The sequence below is a fragment of the Harmonia axyridis genome, chromosome 7 (assembly GCF_914767665.1).
Source record: "Harmonia axyridis chromosome 7, icHarAxyr1.1, whole genome shotgun sequence".
In the NCBI taxonomy this organism is placed as follows: Eukaryota; Metazoa; Arthropoda; class Insecta; order Coleoptera; family Coccinellidae; genus Harmonia; species Harmonia axyridis.
In genome coordinates, this window is record NC_059507.1 from 19,319,019 (window position 1) to 19,336,683 (window position 17,665).

The 17,665-nt window shown below is 34.8% G+C and overlaps 1 protein-coding gene across 2 annotated transcripts in view; it reads left to right on the forward strand.

Annotated features, from left to right (window-relative positions):
• The window catches only part of LOC123684973 (organic solute transporter alpha-like protein), a 28,446-nt gene that overhangs the window by 6,383 nt on the left and 4,398 nt on the right, over nt 1-17,665 (forward strand). Inside the window, exons 1-5 of one of the 2 annotated variants that reach the window (XM_045624512.1) lie at nt 8,911-9,397; nt 11,507-11,658; nt 13,046-13,284; nt 13,342-13,438; nt 13,517-13,772. In XM_045624512.1, the coding sequence (XP_045480468.1) occupies nt 9,319-9,397; nt 11,507-11,658; nt 13,046-13,284; nt 13,342-13,438; nt 13,517-13,772 (823 nt within the window). In that variant the 5' untranslated portion in view covers nt 8,911-9,318. Of the gene's footprint in view, nt 1-8,910; nt 9,398-11,506; nt 11,659-13,045; nt 13,285-13,341; nt 13,439-13,516; nt 13,773-17,665 lie in introns of those variants that run through there. The other variant, XM_045624513.1, reaches the window with a different exon arrangement.

Here is a 17,665-nt window from a genome sequence, read left to right on the forward strand (position 1 = left end):
ATGCATCAAGTTTCACTTGATGCTCATGAATTTGTTAAAAGTTATTCGGTTTGGAAATTAAGAATATCGAATATTAACAGTTCACTCAATAAGTCTCGGGTCCAGCCAGAAAAACACATTTTTTTCTTAAAGATCAAATTAACACTACCTATTCGTTAATATTTAAAAGTGGTACATGTACTCCAACGCTCCTCTAACTATTTTTATATGTCTATCGGGTGTCCCAATTCGTTGTCTAGCGAGGGAATCTCAGAACCCCTTTGAGCAAAAAAAAAATGAATGGCATATTTTTGGGATCGATTTTTGACAGAATTGATTTGATGAAAACCGCAACCTGATAAATTTAACTGTTTTCAAAATATAAGAGGAAATTAGAAATTTGCGTAAAAAAGTTGTCATAACTTCTTTATTTTTGGGGCTATCAACATGAAACAAAAACATCCTAAAGGCACTTTTTTTAATAGAATCCATTGGTGTAATAATTAATTTTTTATTGCTATTAGTTTTGAAGTTATAGTAGGAACTTGTGTTTTTTTTAGGAAACAATAACAATTTCTATAACAAATAAATCGCTCAATTTTCCCTTTTCAAAATTATAAAACATGATATATAAATTTCTTACCAAACAAAAAAATCATGAAAAGTTTCTGTTTCACACAACAAATCAACCAAGTGGTTATCTAAAATAATCTGTGAACTTCAGATAATTAATATATTCGATGGCCACCAAGATTTCTGGATTTAACATCGTTAGATTTTTTCAACATTTTCAAATTTATAAATGTAACCAAAGAAAAGAATCTAGCAATGTTGAATCTGGAGACCTTGGTGGCCGTCGAATATTTTAATTATCTGAAGTTCGCGGATTATTATAGATGGGCACTTGGTTGATTTGCCTAATGAAACTGAAACTTTCGATGATTTTGATAAGAAATTTATATATCATGTTATATATTTTCGAAAAAGGAAAAATTAAGCAATTTCATTCATTTGTTATAGAAATTGTTATGGTTTATACATATTAAAAAAAACAAGTTTGTATTATAGGTACCTTAAAAACTAATGGCAATAAAAAATAAATTATAACATCAATGGATTCTATCAAAAAAAGTGCCTGTAGGTTTGGAATGTTTTTGTTTCATGTTGATAGCACTAATATTATTTATTATTATTATTTGAACTGGGGTCGTTTTGCTTCGGTGAGCCTTCCGGGAACTGCGACCATGCAGATCTTTTGTTCACTACCCTACTCATTCATAGAAACCCAGGGAGGTCGTCAACAACGTTAATAAAATTGACAACCTCCCTAGGGGCCTCTCTGGTATCCAGGACCGGCTTGCCCATGTGAATGGTTCTTAGGCCAGCCAGCTCTGGACACTTGCATATCAAGTGTTCAGAAGTTTCTACTTCCGATCCACAGAGCCTGCAAATCTCGTCTGCTGACTTACCCATACGGTACAAATGATGTTTGTACCGACAGTGCCCCGTCAGCAGTCCCACCATCACCCGAAGCTCCGCTCGTGACAGCTTCAGGAGTTTTCTGGTGTAAGTAGGTGAAATCTTCACGAATTTCTTTGCCTGAGCAAGTCTAGGAGTGTTAGTCCAGTGGATTGTCCTACTGTTCAACTCCCATAGCTGGACCGCAGCTTTGTATTGGTCTTTTCCTATCCCACAGAAAGGCTCAGGTCCAGCAGGTCTTAGCCTAGATGCACTTTTTGCAAGCTCGTCCGCTCTCTCATTTCCTTCAACACCACAGTGCCCTGGTACCCATAGTAGAGTCACCTTGTTTCCTCTGGCCAGTTGCTTTATGGTGTTACGGCACTCCCAAGTCAGCAGAGACCCCTGACAACACGATTCCAGGGATCTCAGCGTGGCTTGGCTGTCCGTGGTGATGTAGATATGCGCCCCTTTGAGGTTCATTTTGAGACACTCCTGGGCGCATACATAAACAGCCATTATCTCGGCTTGTAGAATCGAGGGCTCACTTCCCAGGGCTTTAGAGATCCTCAGTCTAGGTCCATATATCCCAATGCCGGTGCCCTTCTCTGTTTTTGATCCATCTGTAAACCATATGGATGACTTTTTGTCTAGACGATTTATGAAACTTATTGCACTATGACGGTCATTTATAACCGTTTCAAAGGGCGTTTCAAAATCGTAGGTGGTTGGCATAATATCTGATGGTTTTGCGAGGAGGTTTGAATCTAGTTGATTCAGTATCCTCATATGTCCAACCCAGTTCCCAGGAAGGAGCTTTCCATTATGGGAAATCCTTATTGCTTCGAGCAGGCTACATTTCCTTACATGTAGGTGTAAGGGAGGCAAGTCTAGTATGACCTCCAGCGCTGCCGTAGGAGCTGTGCGCATAGCTCCTGTGACACCAATGCACGCCAGCCTTTGCATTTTCTGCAACCTGATGCGTGTGGTGACCTCCTCGGTTTTTGTCCACCATGCTAGAGATGCATAGGTGACAATAGGGCGTACCACCGCTGTGTATAACCACAGTACCATTTTCGGTTTCACTCCCCATGTCTTTCCAAAGAGTCTTTTGCATGCCCACATAGCCGCCGTGGCTCTGGAAAGAGTCTTATCTATATGTTTCCCCTGATAGCACTAATAAGAAAAAAGTCATAATAACTTTTCATTTCACGTCGTTTTCCAATTATCTCTTATAGCTCAAAAACAGCTGAAAAATCATATAAAAAAGCGGTAGAATACTTTTTATGAATTCAGGAAAAAATCAGCGTGGTGATGAAAAGGGAGTAACAGAAAGTTTGAAACATACTTCCGAAATATCTTCTCGTCAATTGGTGGTAAATGTGGATATTTCTGATTGAATGCTCGACAAGTGCTCGAAACAATTCTGTTGCATTCACCGTGGATATGGAATATAGATTCAGAATTTCATTATTTGAATAACGTGAATCGTGTAATTATAATTTACTAGCTTCAAAAATGAGTACACCTATCACTTTGAAATAATTGCATATTTCAATTTCTATGATCATAGAATACTGATTTGAAACGCACTATACAGGGTGTCCCATAAGTGGCACGTCACAGTGACACCGGAGGTAGGTCAGCTAAAGAGGGACCTAACCAGCCTAACATGACCCCAGTAAAAGTGGCATGGTTTTCGAGTTATTACCAAATTACGTTTTTTAGTGAATTTTCACCTTTTTAACATTGTCAGGGTCAGAATTCTGCTGGAAAGCTCTCGAAGCTTATTTTTTTTGTTGTAATGGAATCTTAAATAGTTATTTAAGATGACATGAGTATGATTCTGTCAAAAAGTTATGTGGATTTCCGTAAATTAATGGATAAATCTTGATTTCAATTGCTAGCAAAACGAGAACTTCGACTTTGGACACCTGCTGTGAAAAAAAAATCCTTGAAACAAAACGAGCAAGTAACATCAAAAAATTGGGCATTTTAGACAGATTTAGAAATGGTACAATACACGAATCTTATGCCCATAAAACTGGTATTTTCATCATTTTACCGATGCCCTACTTAACTAAGTTGAAACTAGGAACCCCGCTATCAGGTAATTTTGCCGCTTGCTATGACATTACCTTTGATACCGGGCTTTGTTATTATTTGTTAAAGTCACAATAGGGAAAAAGATGGATAAGGGGAAGCGAAAAAGGAATATTATTGAAAAAAAAGGTAATTTTATAAAACGGTGTCATTTATGCATTAGAGTCCGAGGGAAACAGTTTGAACATTTACTGTAAGTTAGATTTAAGAATTAAATAAATAATCGAAAGTTAAGTCTGTTTTTAATTAATTTACCTTTTTTTTCAATAATATTCCTTTTTCGCTTCCCCTAATCCATCTTTTTCCCTATTGTGACTTTAACAAATAATAACAAAGCCCGGTATCAAATGTAATGTCATAGCAAGCGGCAAAATTACCTGTTTCAACTTAGTTAAGTAGGGCATCGGTAAAATGATGAAAATACCTCTAGTTTTATGGGCATAAGATTCGTGTATTGTACCATTTCTAAATCTGTCTAAAATGCCCAATTTTTTTATGTTAGTTGCTCGTTTTGTTTCAAGAATTTTTTTTTCACAGCAGGTGTCCAAAGTCGAAGTTCTCGTTTTGCTAGCAATTGAAATCAAGATTTATCCATTAATTTACGGAAATCCACATAACTTTTTGACAGAATCATACTCATGTCATCTTAAATAACTATTTAAGATTCAATTACAACAAAAAAAATTAGCTTCGAGAGCTTTCCAGCAGAATTCTGACCCTGACAATGTTAAAAAAGGTGAAAATTCACTAAAAAACGTAATTTGGTAATAACTCGAAAACCATGCAACTTTTACTGGGGTCATGTTAGGCTGGTTAGGTCCCTCTTTAGCTGACCTACCTCCGGTGTCACTGTGACGTGCCACTTATGGGACACCCTGCAGAAACAGATTGAATGAAATTGACTCTACGTATAACATAAATTCATAAAATCTCGAATAACTCTTGAATTATTGAATTTGACATCATAATCATGTTTGGACACTACCCTTATTTTTCACCGTAGAATGCATGATATTCCAACATTATTCTAGTTTGAGAAAGTGAATTGAGTATACGCATAGGATATTCACAGTAAAAATAATTCACGTAATAGTGACTATGGAAGTTCTCTGTTTTTTTCGGTTTTTCCTTAATATTTTGAAAACTATGAGGACTAACGCGATAATTTTAGAAAACAGTAATTGAAAATAGAAATCTTGATAATATCTAAGACATAAAATGAAAAAAAAAAATGTTTTTTTTGAAAACATTTTTTTTCAATTCTTGTATACTTAACCGGAAGTGCCGGAACTTCGGGAATATTTTAGCTGAATAGAGCATCATGAACAATGTCATATTCCGAAATTTCGGATTTCAAATCGGCCCCGTTCTCCAGAAACGTCTAATAGGCCGTCGAACTAAAACACCCTGTATTACTCAATAGCTATCTAAGTTCTCCATAAAAAATACTTCATATTTGCCCATTTTTGTTTTGTTTTTGTAAGACCAATATTTACTGAGATAGCTATTGAGTAATATACAGGGTGTCCTGTAAACCGACGTAAACGTGGCGCATGCTGTTAGCTTAGATTATGCCCGACCTGAATATACAAATTCGATTTTAGTGTCTCAGTTTTCAAGATATCGACAGTTTAATGGAAATCGCCAAAATCTACAGCTAAAATGTTCTGAGTGCCGCAGCTACAAATGTTGGTGTTTTGTTATTTCTTTTTCGATCAAAAATTACAAGCGAATCAGACAACCCAACATGACCAAAGGTTATCCCAAGATGCGTATGGTATACTCAGGAAAATGGAATGATTCCCACTTTTCATTTTTTTTTTAATTCGTTCATCCAACTCCGATCGTTTCTGCTATGAAAAAATATATCAGACTAACTCGGCATGTTAATTTATTCAACAATAACAACATTGAGAATAAATTCTCCGTATAAAAGTCTAGAAACGAAAATCCCATAATAAGCTCCCTTATGATTAAAATGTCAATATCTTTTTTTTCAATGTTCCAAGCCGAAATGTATATTTAATCGAAAATTTTTCTTGAAAAGCTAATTTTTGGCATAACATACCGAGATAACCTGATATAATTTTTTCATAGCAGAAACGATCACAGTTGGATGACGAAATTTAAAAAAATTATTATGTTCCGGAATTTTGACATTCATCTTTTGAAGTTTGGTACTAACTAGAAAAAAGTGGTTAAGTACACTTTGGCGGGTGATTAATAGTCATTCGTTTTCGTACTTGGTATAATAATCTTCAAATTTGTCAAAAATACGACGAATAAACAGTCGATTAACTAAATAATGTCGTTCATGACTTCTAAACTTCTCATTAGTAGTATTCACAAATGGGCATTGATTTTGCTAAAACAATTCAACAATTTCTGAACGTTTTTGAAGCGTGTACGTATTTGAATTAAAAAGCATAACCTTCTGAAGACATGAGAAATATCAAATAATAATACACAGTATATTGCTTCTTAAGCATCTCAAAGTGTATAATTCCTATTCGAAAACACTTTATATAGAAGGAACATTAACTGGAGTTTATCTCAATCCGAAATACCTACTTATAACAAAACACTCCTTCAATTATTGCCTTAAAAACTAATCTGACAAATCTTTCCCAATAAGAATTACATCAAACAATAACAAAATAAGGAAAATAAACGTTGAAATGCAACATATCGAAAGTGCACTTCACTTTTTTAGGATATTTATCTGTTATGATGTCTGAAATTTCGTTCAGTTAGTTTTTGTGTTTACTCAGATATAAATTTTTCTCGCTAAATTATCTGTTCGATCTATTTGACCTACTTTCCAGTTAGGAATTATCATGAATATTTTCGTCAACATTTTCCCTACTTTTAAAACATAATGAAGTAATTTTTTCTTCAAATTTTCGAGCTGATATCAGTATTTCTCTATGACAATCGAAAATTATTCTTCTTTCGAAAATTATTGCACAAGGCTATTCACTTTAAGAGTTATTTCAGCAAATATTTCACAATTCAATAGAACAGGTTCTGTAAATTTTTGTTTGCCTAAGTCCGAGTTTCTTTTATGTACATTCGGAGAACTCAATTTTGTGAACCTGTGTAAATCCGGCAAAAGGTAAAATTACTTTTATAATTCTATTGTAGGTAGGTACTGTACGGTTTCAAGAAATAAAAGTAGGTACTTTCTTACAAACAACATCATTACCAAGCTGTCGACAACAATTTACAGCTTGGTTCATAAATATTTATCATACCCAGGTTGAGTATACAAAGTCAAAAACCAATGATCCTTAGACTAATAGAAATAAGAGAGTGGTTTTTGAAAGATATAACTTTCAATATCTATGTTTTATTTTCAGACGTGCGGCTAATTATTTGAAGTCTTTAATCAAATCTAATAATATAGGGTTGATATTCCTACCTAGCTTTTTGACCATGGCTTTTTCCAGAGAAAAGTCTGTTTTCAAATGACGATGATTTTTTTTTCAATTTCAGCCAATATCAAGGATACAATGTCTGAATGTTCCACCGAGCGTGTAAAAAGGCAATCATTTTTTATTCATTCATTCATTTAATGTAGGTAAAATACCATTATAGGCAAAAACATCCCGCCAATGAGTGTGATACTATGTTTCCTTGTCTTTCGCTTAAAAAAACAGCCCTACACATTACTTTAACATGGTTTGGTAACACAATTAGGTACCTAAATCCTAAGATGTTTAAATTTGCGAATGCTTAAAAATATACGCGTAGCAGTGAGCTGTGCGAAGGTGGCACCCCCAAATGCGAATTTTGGGATCAAAATTTCAGGATCGTTTGTCCACCGTAGGTCCACTTTTGTCCACCCTTTTTTCATTTGTCCAGGCACAGTTCGAGAGATACGAGAAAATACATCTTTTCCGTTCATTTTCTGAGCAGCACCCCCAAATTAAAAAAAGAGTTTAAAATGCCATAGATCGTTCGTCCAACGTGAGTCCACTTTGCTCCACCCAATAATTTCATTTGTCCAACCATAGAAACCAAAAAAATCAACTATTCGAAATTACGCGAAGTGTGGAGTTGGTACCTCCAAATGCGAATTTTGAGTTCAAAATTTCGGTATCGTTTGTCCATCGTAGGTTCATCAAATAATTCAATTTGTGCACTCCCAGAGTTCAAAAAATCAACCTTTCGAAATTATGGCATTTTAAACACTTTTTTGTAATTTGTGGGTGCTGCTCGGAAAGGGAACGGAAAATATGTATTTTCTTATATCTCTCGAACGGTGCCTGCATATATGAAGAAAAAAGATGGACAAACGTGATCAACGTGGACCTACAATAGACAAACGATCCTGAAATTTTTATCCCAAAATTCGCATTTGGGGGTGCCAGCTTCACACAGCTGTAGCAGCGTATATTCTAAAGAAGTTAATCCATTTATATGCCCACCCAAATATCCATTCAAAATCAGATCACTAGAATGCGGGAATTTCATGTTTGCGCATACTCGACGCGTTCCCCATAAACTGAAAGAGGTGAAGTTCGTATAGGAGCATCTATGGCCCAAACAGGAAACCCATACCAAATTTCATTTAAATCAGATATGAATTATAGGAATTGAAGCTGTTACAAGGATTTGCGGACACACAGACCGACACAAAACCAAAGTTTTTCAGAATGGTCTGAAATACATTCGGCTATGATGCGAGTGCAGTGGGCTTGACAAGAAAAACACTTCTTTAGTTTTTACTTTTAATAATTTTTAACTCAACTTTCACTTTTACAATAATTAATCTTAGATCCAAGGGCGGATATAGTTCTTTTTCATGGGGGGGGAAGGGGGGTTGGGTTTAGTAACGATTCAAAACTAATAATATGCAATATTTGGGAAATTACCAATTTGAAATTATTGCATGAAATATTGTATGTGCACCACGTATCGTAACTTTTTTTCAGGGTTTCGATATTCATGGGGGGGTGTACTTAACCCCATTAAACCCCCCCCCCCGCAAATCCGCCTTTATTTGATCATAATTGCTAACTACGGAAGGAGTAAGTTGGAAGGTAACCAACATTGCGCATAAGCGCGTACATTCAGATCATAGAAAACTTTGTCAAGTCACAGATAGGCAATGACAGATTAATTTACCATTGGCCTTCAACAGGCTAGCGGAAATGTTGAATTCCGTGACAATTCCAAAAGAGATCACAAAGTATTCTCCATCTATAAAAAATTAAAATGAAATAAAATGCAATTTAAGACAACGAGTATAGGTAAACTATTTTGATGATACCAATTAAAATATTTTGCCCTATACAGTAACGAAATTTTGAATACTTTAGTTGGAAGTTGAAAACTGACAGAACAAGTACAATATTATTCCAATAGTATTTTCTACGGTGCGATTTTCCGTTAGATAAAAGAAATAGCAATCTTTCGTGCTCAATTTGTTGCGTTTTTTTTAAATTACCATATTCAATAAATCGCGAACGTATAGCTTGGATGAAAGGGGAAAGTTCCAGCTTGTAGGCCATATACATAATAATATATACGAATAGCTCTGTTATTCCCTGTGTCTCAATCATATAGCATGTTCAAGAAGTAAAAGTGTAAATCAGAATTTTATATCAAGCGGTTTCAGTTGTTGAGTTAACAAAATAATCATGAAGGATTACAAGGGCTTAAAGTGCTTTGTTTGAGTGTATCAGTCGTATGTTCATGTCTAGGATATGCCAGGAGGTTCAGTTTATTATTTCGTCACTTGATTGAAGAGAGATTTTGTTCAAAAAATAAAATATGCCTATAACAGTGGTTGCGGAAAACATTTCCCAATGTGCTTCGGAAAATATACCGCCAATTTCCCTTTATATGACAGGTGAGACGTATTTTCGATTATAATTTTGGTTGTTAAATCTAGGATTCAAATGTTGTTTACTTAGGTTAGGTGTGATATTTTCATTTCGTTAAGTGTACCTACAATATGAACAAAAGAATTTCTTGCAATTAATCCCCTTGATTTTTAGCCTTTTGAATTTAAGGATCGAATTCTCGATCTAGGAGGATCAATAAGATATAATAACAAACATACAAATAGCTCTATTAGTTTCCAAGAAAATATATTTGGACGTCTACCTCCTTAACGTATATTGTGAAAATTTATTTGGGATTTCATTTTTTTCCTTTAACGATTTCAAAGGTTCATTATTGGAAACTACAGACCAAAAGTAAATTGAACAGGAAATATATATCATTATTATTGTTACCGAAAGTATAGTATAGTAGTATAGGCATCTACTACAAGTAAAAATTAATGTCTTCTTTTCAATACTTCTTTGGGAAGTACTTTTATTATTAATTTCTTACCTAGGAAACGATTAAACCAGCGTTTCTCACACAGTGGGGCGCTACATGACTGCCAGGGGGGCTTTGCGCACAAGAGATTGAAAATGAAAAGATAATAATAAATATAATAATAATGATAAATAATAAAATAAAGGAAATAATATTCAATGAAATTTTATTTAATAAAGCGAAAAAACATTTTAAGGACTAATCAATGGCTAACCTGAGCGCAATATTCCTCTAAATTTGGTTCCTTGTTAGAGATGGCCACTATGAGTTCATTTTCTACTTGAAGTTTTTTTTTATGTATTTGGATATCAAGGTAGCAAGTGCAGAAAATCCAATCTGACAAAGATAAGGCGTTGGAAAAGGCAAGACTTGCAAGAAAGTCTTGCTTTCATGGTTTGTTTTTAAATAAGAGGGCCGGAACTTATTCCAGATGCCTCATGTCTCGAGTTTCCGTAATTCCGTTCTTCTACAATTGTTCATATGTAAATCATTTTGATTTTCAATAATAGTCTAAAGGTCTTTCGACTGTCTTTGCATTCGGAGACTGTCAATCAACCCCCTCTGTGCTGTTGACTCGTTTTCTTCTATTTTTCTGTTTTTATTAGGTAAGACCTCTTGTCTGCTCTCCTTACTGGTATTTTCAGAACTCTTTTCAGCTCGATGTTTGAATGGTATTTTATCGTTTCTCTAATCTTCTCTGTTTGTTTCTTTACTGTTTCTTTGATTGTTCCAATTTTGTGATCTTTCTTGATTTGCTCGTTTCTCATGTACCAAGGAGCTCCTTTGGATGACCTCATTACTTTGTTAATGGTGCTTTGCAGTTAGTTATACTTCTGGCTTCCTGAGTTGCACCAGATCGGCCCTGCGTATATTATACTTGGGAGAAGCACATATTTAATTATTTTCATTTTGTTTTCCAGTGACAGCTTGATACTTCGGTTTAGTAGGGATACAGATGTCTGTGGAGTTGTCTCGCTTTCTTCTTGTTTTATTGAATGTGTCTATTGAAGTTGAGTTGTTTGTCCAAAATTATTCCCAGGTATCTGGCTTCCTTTTTCCACTCAATCTTTTTTCCTTCAATTTAAGTTCCTCAGGAGTTTATTTCTTCTGTCTATTTGAGTGGTAGACAGCAGTGTCATCTGCAAATTGTGCTGTCTTTGTACTTCCTAGATAAGGGATGTCGCTCAAAAATATATTGAAAAGTAGTGGGCAAGAGAATCCTTAGCTCTTTGGCTTTTATAACGGAGTTGTCGTTGGGAAGGTTAGTTCAGAAGTTTGTCAAAGATTTGTTAACAAAGTTCGACTTTTGTAAGGAACTTTATGAAACATCTATCAGTTGTTCTTCTTCTTGCAGTGATAGTCCAACAGGTCTATTCTCAAATGAAGGGTAATTGTGTAATTTGAATTCCTACATCTACAGATAGGGGAGTTTTCGAATTATAACAAGGGGGCGCGAAGAACAAAGTTTGAGAACCGCTGGATTAAACCTTAGGTCTACTATGTACTACCATAGTATAAAGGAATCCTTATACTATGGTACTACCCTATCTTGAGATTTGTTGATCTTGACCTGTTGATTTTTATTTAGTTAGAAATCTACAGAATTTTATTTATACTAAAATTCCGCTTTCAGCAACCAATATCTATGGAATCACATTAGTTTCGATAGGATCCCTAGCGGTAGTAACTGTTCTGGTCATATTTTTGGACACCTTGAAATACATAATGAAGAACTCATCGTCGAGAGTGAAAGCTCATTCTGCTTTCATCACTGGCGTATATCCGGTTAGTATGCACTATCTTAAACTACTCTTCTTGTTTATTTCAACTTGACGTAATCGATTATTAGGTAAGAAGTTACTAGTGAGTCCAAGTGAGAGTTTACTGGGAAATTAAATTAGGTATCTGGGCCAAATTGTGATCCGTTTTGAGATATAAGAATTTATTGTTGGTCTGAAACCAAGAATCAGCTGTTCTATGAACGATCCGAAAGCTTCATTACTTTTTTCATTACGTCTCATCAATTGATTAAATACGAAGTACCTATATGAAATTATGGTGAACTTTGATCTCGAAAACTCCGTTGGAAATACTTATGACCCGATCAGAAATATCAGAAGCGGACTCCTATATCGCGAAATATTGAATTTCCGGTATGCAGATGAGGAAGACCTTGAATTACTACGAAAGCACTCACGAAATTTGTGTCCATAATAAATTCCATCAAAATCGAATAAGAATTGTAGAAGTTAAAGCTGTTAGAAGGATTTGCTTGCTTTGTCTATTTAGTACATACTAGGAAGCATAACTATTTATTTTATATTCCACATCAAATTTTGCAATTGCATTTGATCTCATTGGAGACAATTAGATGTATAAATATTATCATACGTTTCTTGTAATATTTCAGCCAAAAGGTCATTAAAATCGAGAAATGGTTGAAATGGCTTTATAACATTGAGATTGACCTGTTTGAATTTACGCGAAATTATTTGTACAAACTTTTGAATTGAACTTTGAAAAATAGCACTAAAGCTGTGGAAACAACGTCGTAATAATGCATTTAAAAGTGAAAATCATCCTCATTGATAATTATTTAACTAATTGGTTATACGTTAAAGTGTAGATATCAAAAAATGGGCCAAATTGAAAGATTGTATTATTTGTAGTTTTTTTCATATTGTTCAGTAATCACGAACTATCTATCCAGCCCATCTCTTACATTACATAGAAAGATGGTATTTGTCAACTTAAAACAAATAATATAAAGATAAAGAAATTTTATTGCAACTTGCTTTCCAATACCTATATGTTTATTTAGGATGCAGTACACGCGAAAATTATATTAAATAGCAATTACTAATCAAGTGGTAATAAATGGTTTTTGGACATCAGATAATAATGCTTTATAATTTGTCCGAATTTTACAATGAAATTGACAATTAATTTGTAATTTTAAATTTGGTACTGAGTAAATAACTAAACCTAAGCAATAATACCTCGATTCATCATACTTTGATTTTAATTAATAAAAATATCCTTCCAGAGCAATTCAGTTTATTACCTTAGGAAAGTGCTAGAGCGACTCTAACGAGTCGAGAATTCAAACCTCGGACCGGAAAAAGCATTTTTTTTTGGTGAATCAAAATTAAGATAATTTTTTTTATTTTAGGTGATATCAGTGGCAACTTTTTTTGTTATTTTGGTTCCTAGGGCACATTTACTAGCCGAAGCCTTAACTCAAGGAATGTTTATGTTTGGCATGTACCAATTATGGTGTCTTTTCGTATCCTACTGTGGTGGTGAAGCAGAATTAGTACAAAAATTAAAACCTGGTACTTTGACCCTGAAAGTTGGTCCATGTTGCTGTTGGCCTTGTTGTTTTTGTCTACCAACACTCAATGTGGAGAAGTGTGTTCTTTATTGATTTCTGATAGTATAATGTTGCTAATGTAATTTTGTTTTCAGGAAAACATTACATTATTTGAGGATATTAGTTCTCCAACTTCCTATAGTTCAAGGATTTGTTTATATGATCCTTTTAGTCATGTGGGCAGAAAGAGAGGTAGACAAATATTTGTTAGAGCCTAGCCTAGGCTGACCGAGCAGTACGTGAGTTATGTAAAATTATGTTATGTTTCAGAGCTTGTACCAAGTCAATTACATGTACCTCCAGCCTATTATAATAGTCTCCATATTGATGGGCATTTGGGGAATGTTGATGACAATTAATATTCTGAAGAATGTATTAGAAGATGAATTCAAATTGACCCAGAAATTTTTGGTATTACAGCTAGTTTTGATTTGTGCCAAATTACAGGGGTTGATAACAAGGGCTTTGGTATGGACTGATGTTCTTCCCTGCAAGCCACCTATTACACCTACAGTTTACGGGAATTGTGAGTGAAACTATTTCTGCGGATCAATTGAACTGATTTTCGGAATTTCATTATTACAGAACTGAAGGATGTATCAGTAAGGTCTTTTTAGTCTGGGCAAGCATTTGTATCTCAGTTAGATGTAGCATGATCTTTGGCTCTTGTACACACTTTCAGGGAGAATATCAATAAATGCAATTATTACCAAATAAAAAAGCAATTAATAAATGACAATTGGCTCAAAGTAGTACTTTAGAAAAATTGGTAATTCCATGAAAATGAAAAAGTTTTGAAATTCATCATTATTGAAATATGATTGAAAAACCTTTCAATTTTCAAAATTCTAACGGGAAAGTTTACATCCTATACGTGGTTTATTCAACCAATCAGTAATATACGGGGTGGGCCACAGTCGATGGTACCGTGGACTTCTACAGAGAACGAAAGGTACAATTTTATTGAAAATTTGGTTTCTTGAGTAGGAACCACTGCTGTATACCGGGTGGCACACCCCAGACGCGGATCTCATTTTGAGGGATTAAATGGAGATATTTTGAAAATCTTTGTTGTGGTTATATAAAGTAGTCAAAAGCACAATTTAACATAATTTTCATATATACAGGTTGTTTTAAAACAAAGATATGGACCAAAATTACACTTTTCTCATTATAACACCCTGCATAAGAATCGCAAGGTCAAATAATTATGAGTTTCCTCAGATCACTATATCCTTGGAAGCACCATTTACGATGTAGATGAAATTGAAAATATGGAGTTTTTTTCAGTTGGTAATTAATAAAGAAAGCAGTCAGGCCGCCTATACAGACAATGTTTTTCGAGTAGACATATTGGCTACTTCTATGCAGAAAAAAAACAACTCTATATTATACATCAATATTTATCATTTCATAATTTTTGTTCAATATCAAAATTAATATTCAACCATTAACTACAAATAATGGCCAATAACTTGTATATAGGTGCAGGAAAAACAAATAAGAAAAGTTTCGAAATTTTTGTATTCAATAAGATATGAAAATACAGGGTGTACCATTTCAAATAAGAAAGGTTTTGGCCATTATTTGTAGTTAATGTTTGAATATTAATCATGATCACTCTGTATAATCCAGAGTTGTTTTTTTTTTCTGCATAGAAGTGGCCAATATGTCTACTCGAAAAAATATTGTCTGTATATCGACGGCGTAACGGGTTTTTTCATACCAATTAAAAAACTCCATTATTTCAATTTTTCGCCCTTATATGGTGTTTCTAAGGATAAAGTGATCTCAAGAAAATCATCATTATTCGAGTTTGCGATTCTATTTTTGAATTCATATACAGGGTATTGTGATAAAAAAAATAGACTTTGGTCTATATCTTTGTTTCCAAACACCCTGTATATACGAAAATAATTTTAAATTGTGCTTTTAACCACCCTTTATACATCACAAAAAAAGATTTTCAAAATATCTTCATTTATTCTCTCAAAATGAGATCCGCATCTGGGGAGGCCACCCGGTATATTTCGGATTATTACAGCTGTCACCGCCTCTCCGTCCCAAATTTCCAGTCCTTGCTTTCATGACATAGATTTTCCTCAAGGCCTCTTGAAATCATGGCTATCTACTTATCTATGGTCATGTCATCTCGCCAGATTCTTCGAGGTCGTCCTCAAATGATGTTTGTACCGACAGTGTCCCGTCAGCATTCTCATCATCACCTCGTGACAGCTTCAAGAGCTTTCTGGCATAGGTAGGTGAAATCAACACGAATTTCTTGGCCTGAGTAAGTCCAGGAGTGTTTGTTTAGTGAGTTATCTTGTTATTCAACTCCCATTGCTGGACCGCTGCCTTATATTGGTATTTTCCTAGCCCACAGAAAGGTTCAGGTCAAGCAGGTGTTAACCTCGCTGCACTTTTTGCAAGCTCATCGGCTTTTTCGTTTCATTCAACACCACAGTGCCCTGGTACCCATAGTAGAGTCACTTTATTGTCTCGGGACACGGACAGTTGCTTTATGGTGTTACGGCACTCCCAGGTAAACAGAGAACCCTGGCAGTACGATTCTAGGGATCTCAGCGTGGTCTGGCTGTCCGTGTTGATGTAGACATGCGTCCCCTTGAGTTTCATTTTAAGACACTCCTGGGGTAGGATTCTGTAACTTTCGTTATCATAGCAAACGAAAGCGATAACGTTACGAAGCGAAGCTAAGCGAATCGAATGCGGTATTCAGTGGTGGGATTCTGTAACGGCAAAGCGAAGCGAAAACGTGACGAAACGACAGTTTTGCTCGGTTCGGTATTCTGTAAAGGGATTCGGCAATAGTCGTGTTTGCCGAAGCAAAGAACGACCTCATGACGATAACGAAACATTTTAGGTTTCGTTGTCATTACGAAAAGTCCGACGACGTTTTTGATTGGTTTACTTTTACCACGTGACCAAGTCTTAAGCGTCTTATTATGACACTTGAATGATTTCGATTTCGAGGTTATAATTTTGAATGTTTTGCTTCACAATATCACAATTCTTAATATTAAGTTAAGTTCCTTTTTAATTTCGAAATATCTTCAAGTGCTTTTCTCTGTTGAACGAGGTTCCAGTCAGATTTTCTTCGAGTGCTTAACATTTGTTTTTTGTGATCATTAAGAATAGCATCAAGCTCTGAAGGTAAATTTTAAGCAATATATTTTGTGAACACTACAATCAATAGCATAACAATTGCTGTTATACTCTGGTTATACATTATTTCTTATTTGAATTTGCAGAATGGATTCAGAGAAAAGAGCAAAAACCAATCCGCTGCAGTGGTCAACATTTCTGGATTTCGCGGAAGTTAATCCAGAAATATTAACGAAAAAATTTCAAGGAATTAATGGCAGGAAGACATATGAAGAAAAATGGGCTGAAATAGTGACTACATTGAATAGTATGAATTAATTGAGTGATATCCTTTTCTGTTCAAAAAGGAATGCTCTTCTTCTGATGGCTTCAAGATTTTTATGTGTGTACAGTTGACTGCTCCAATTATTCCTGGTATTCCACATTTTTCAAAAAAATTCCCTTTATTTTGGGTCTTCTCAGAATCATTAGGGAATTTAATTCTTCCTTGGAATACATGGTTAATCAATTTAGTCACTTCACTAACACAACGACTGACCATGGGTTGACTTACTGCTAGCAAATATTCTTGTCCAATACCGCGTTGGTAATTTCCACTGGCAAAAAATCTCAGAGTTATCAATATTCGCTGTTCAAATGGCGTTCTCGTGTTCCTCCAATAATTATTCATAAATGGTTTCAATTCATCGAATAGAACGTGAACTAAATGTTTCGACAAACGGAAAACGTCTATGAATCTCTCATCCGTTAAGTTAAATGGATCACTTCTGTCTCGAAGAAATCTATTCTCCTCTCTTGTAAGAGTTAGACGAACTCTTCTTGAAATTTCCTCGTCGATGATCTGAATCATTGAAAACATGATGCATATTTCTTTATACCTATACACACTATTAGTTGACTCCCCGAACTTATTTTGTAGTATGGGTAGGTTTTGTAACTGGAAAAAGAATGAAGGTTTTAAATTATAATCCACTGAACGAGTTTCCATTTCGAATTTCTTCCAGTGCTCAAATAAGACTTTTTGTAATACTCAATATTTGCATTCAGGTGCTGTATTCAATTAGCTAATTCATTCTTAATGAAAAACTAAACAGTTTAAAATGGTATGAAACTCTTTGTTAACTAACTTCCAATGAGAGTCATAAATCAAAATATAATTTCTGACAATACTCAAGTTAAATACTGTGTATTATTCAAAGGACATTACAGCTAGAGTCCATAAAAGGGACTCTTATCTCATTGCACTTATTAGGGATTATCTCAGGTACCTCATAGGTCAAAACCTGCAGAATCCTA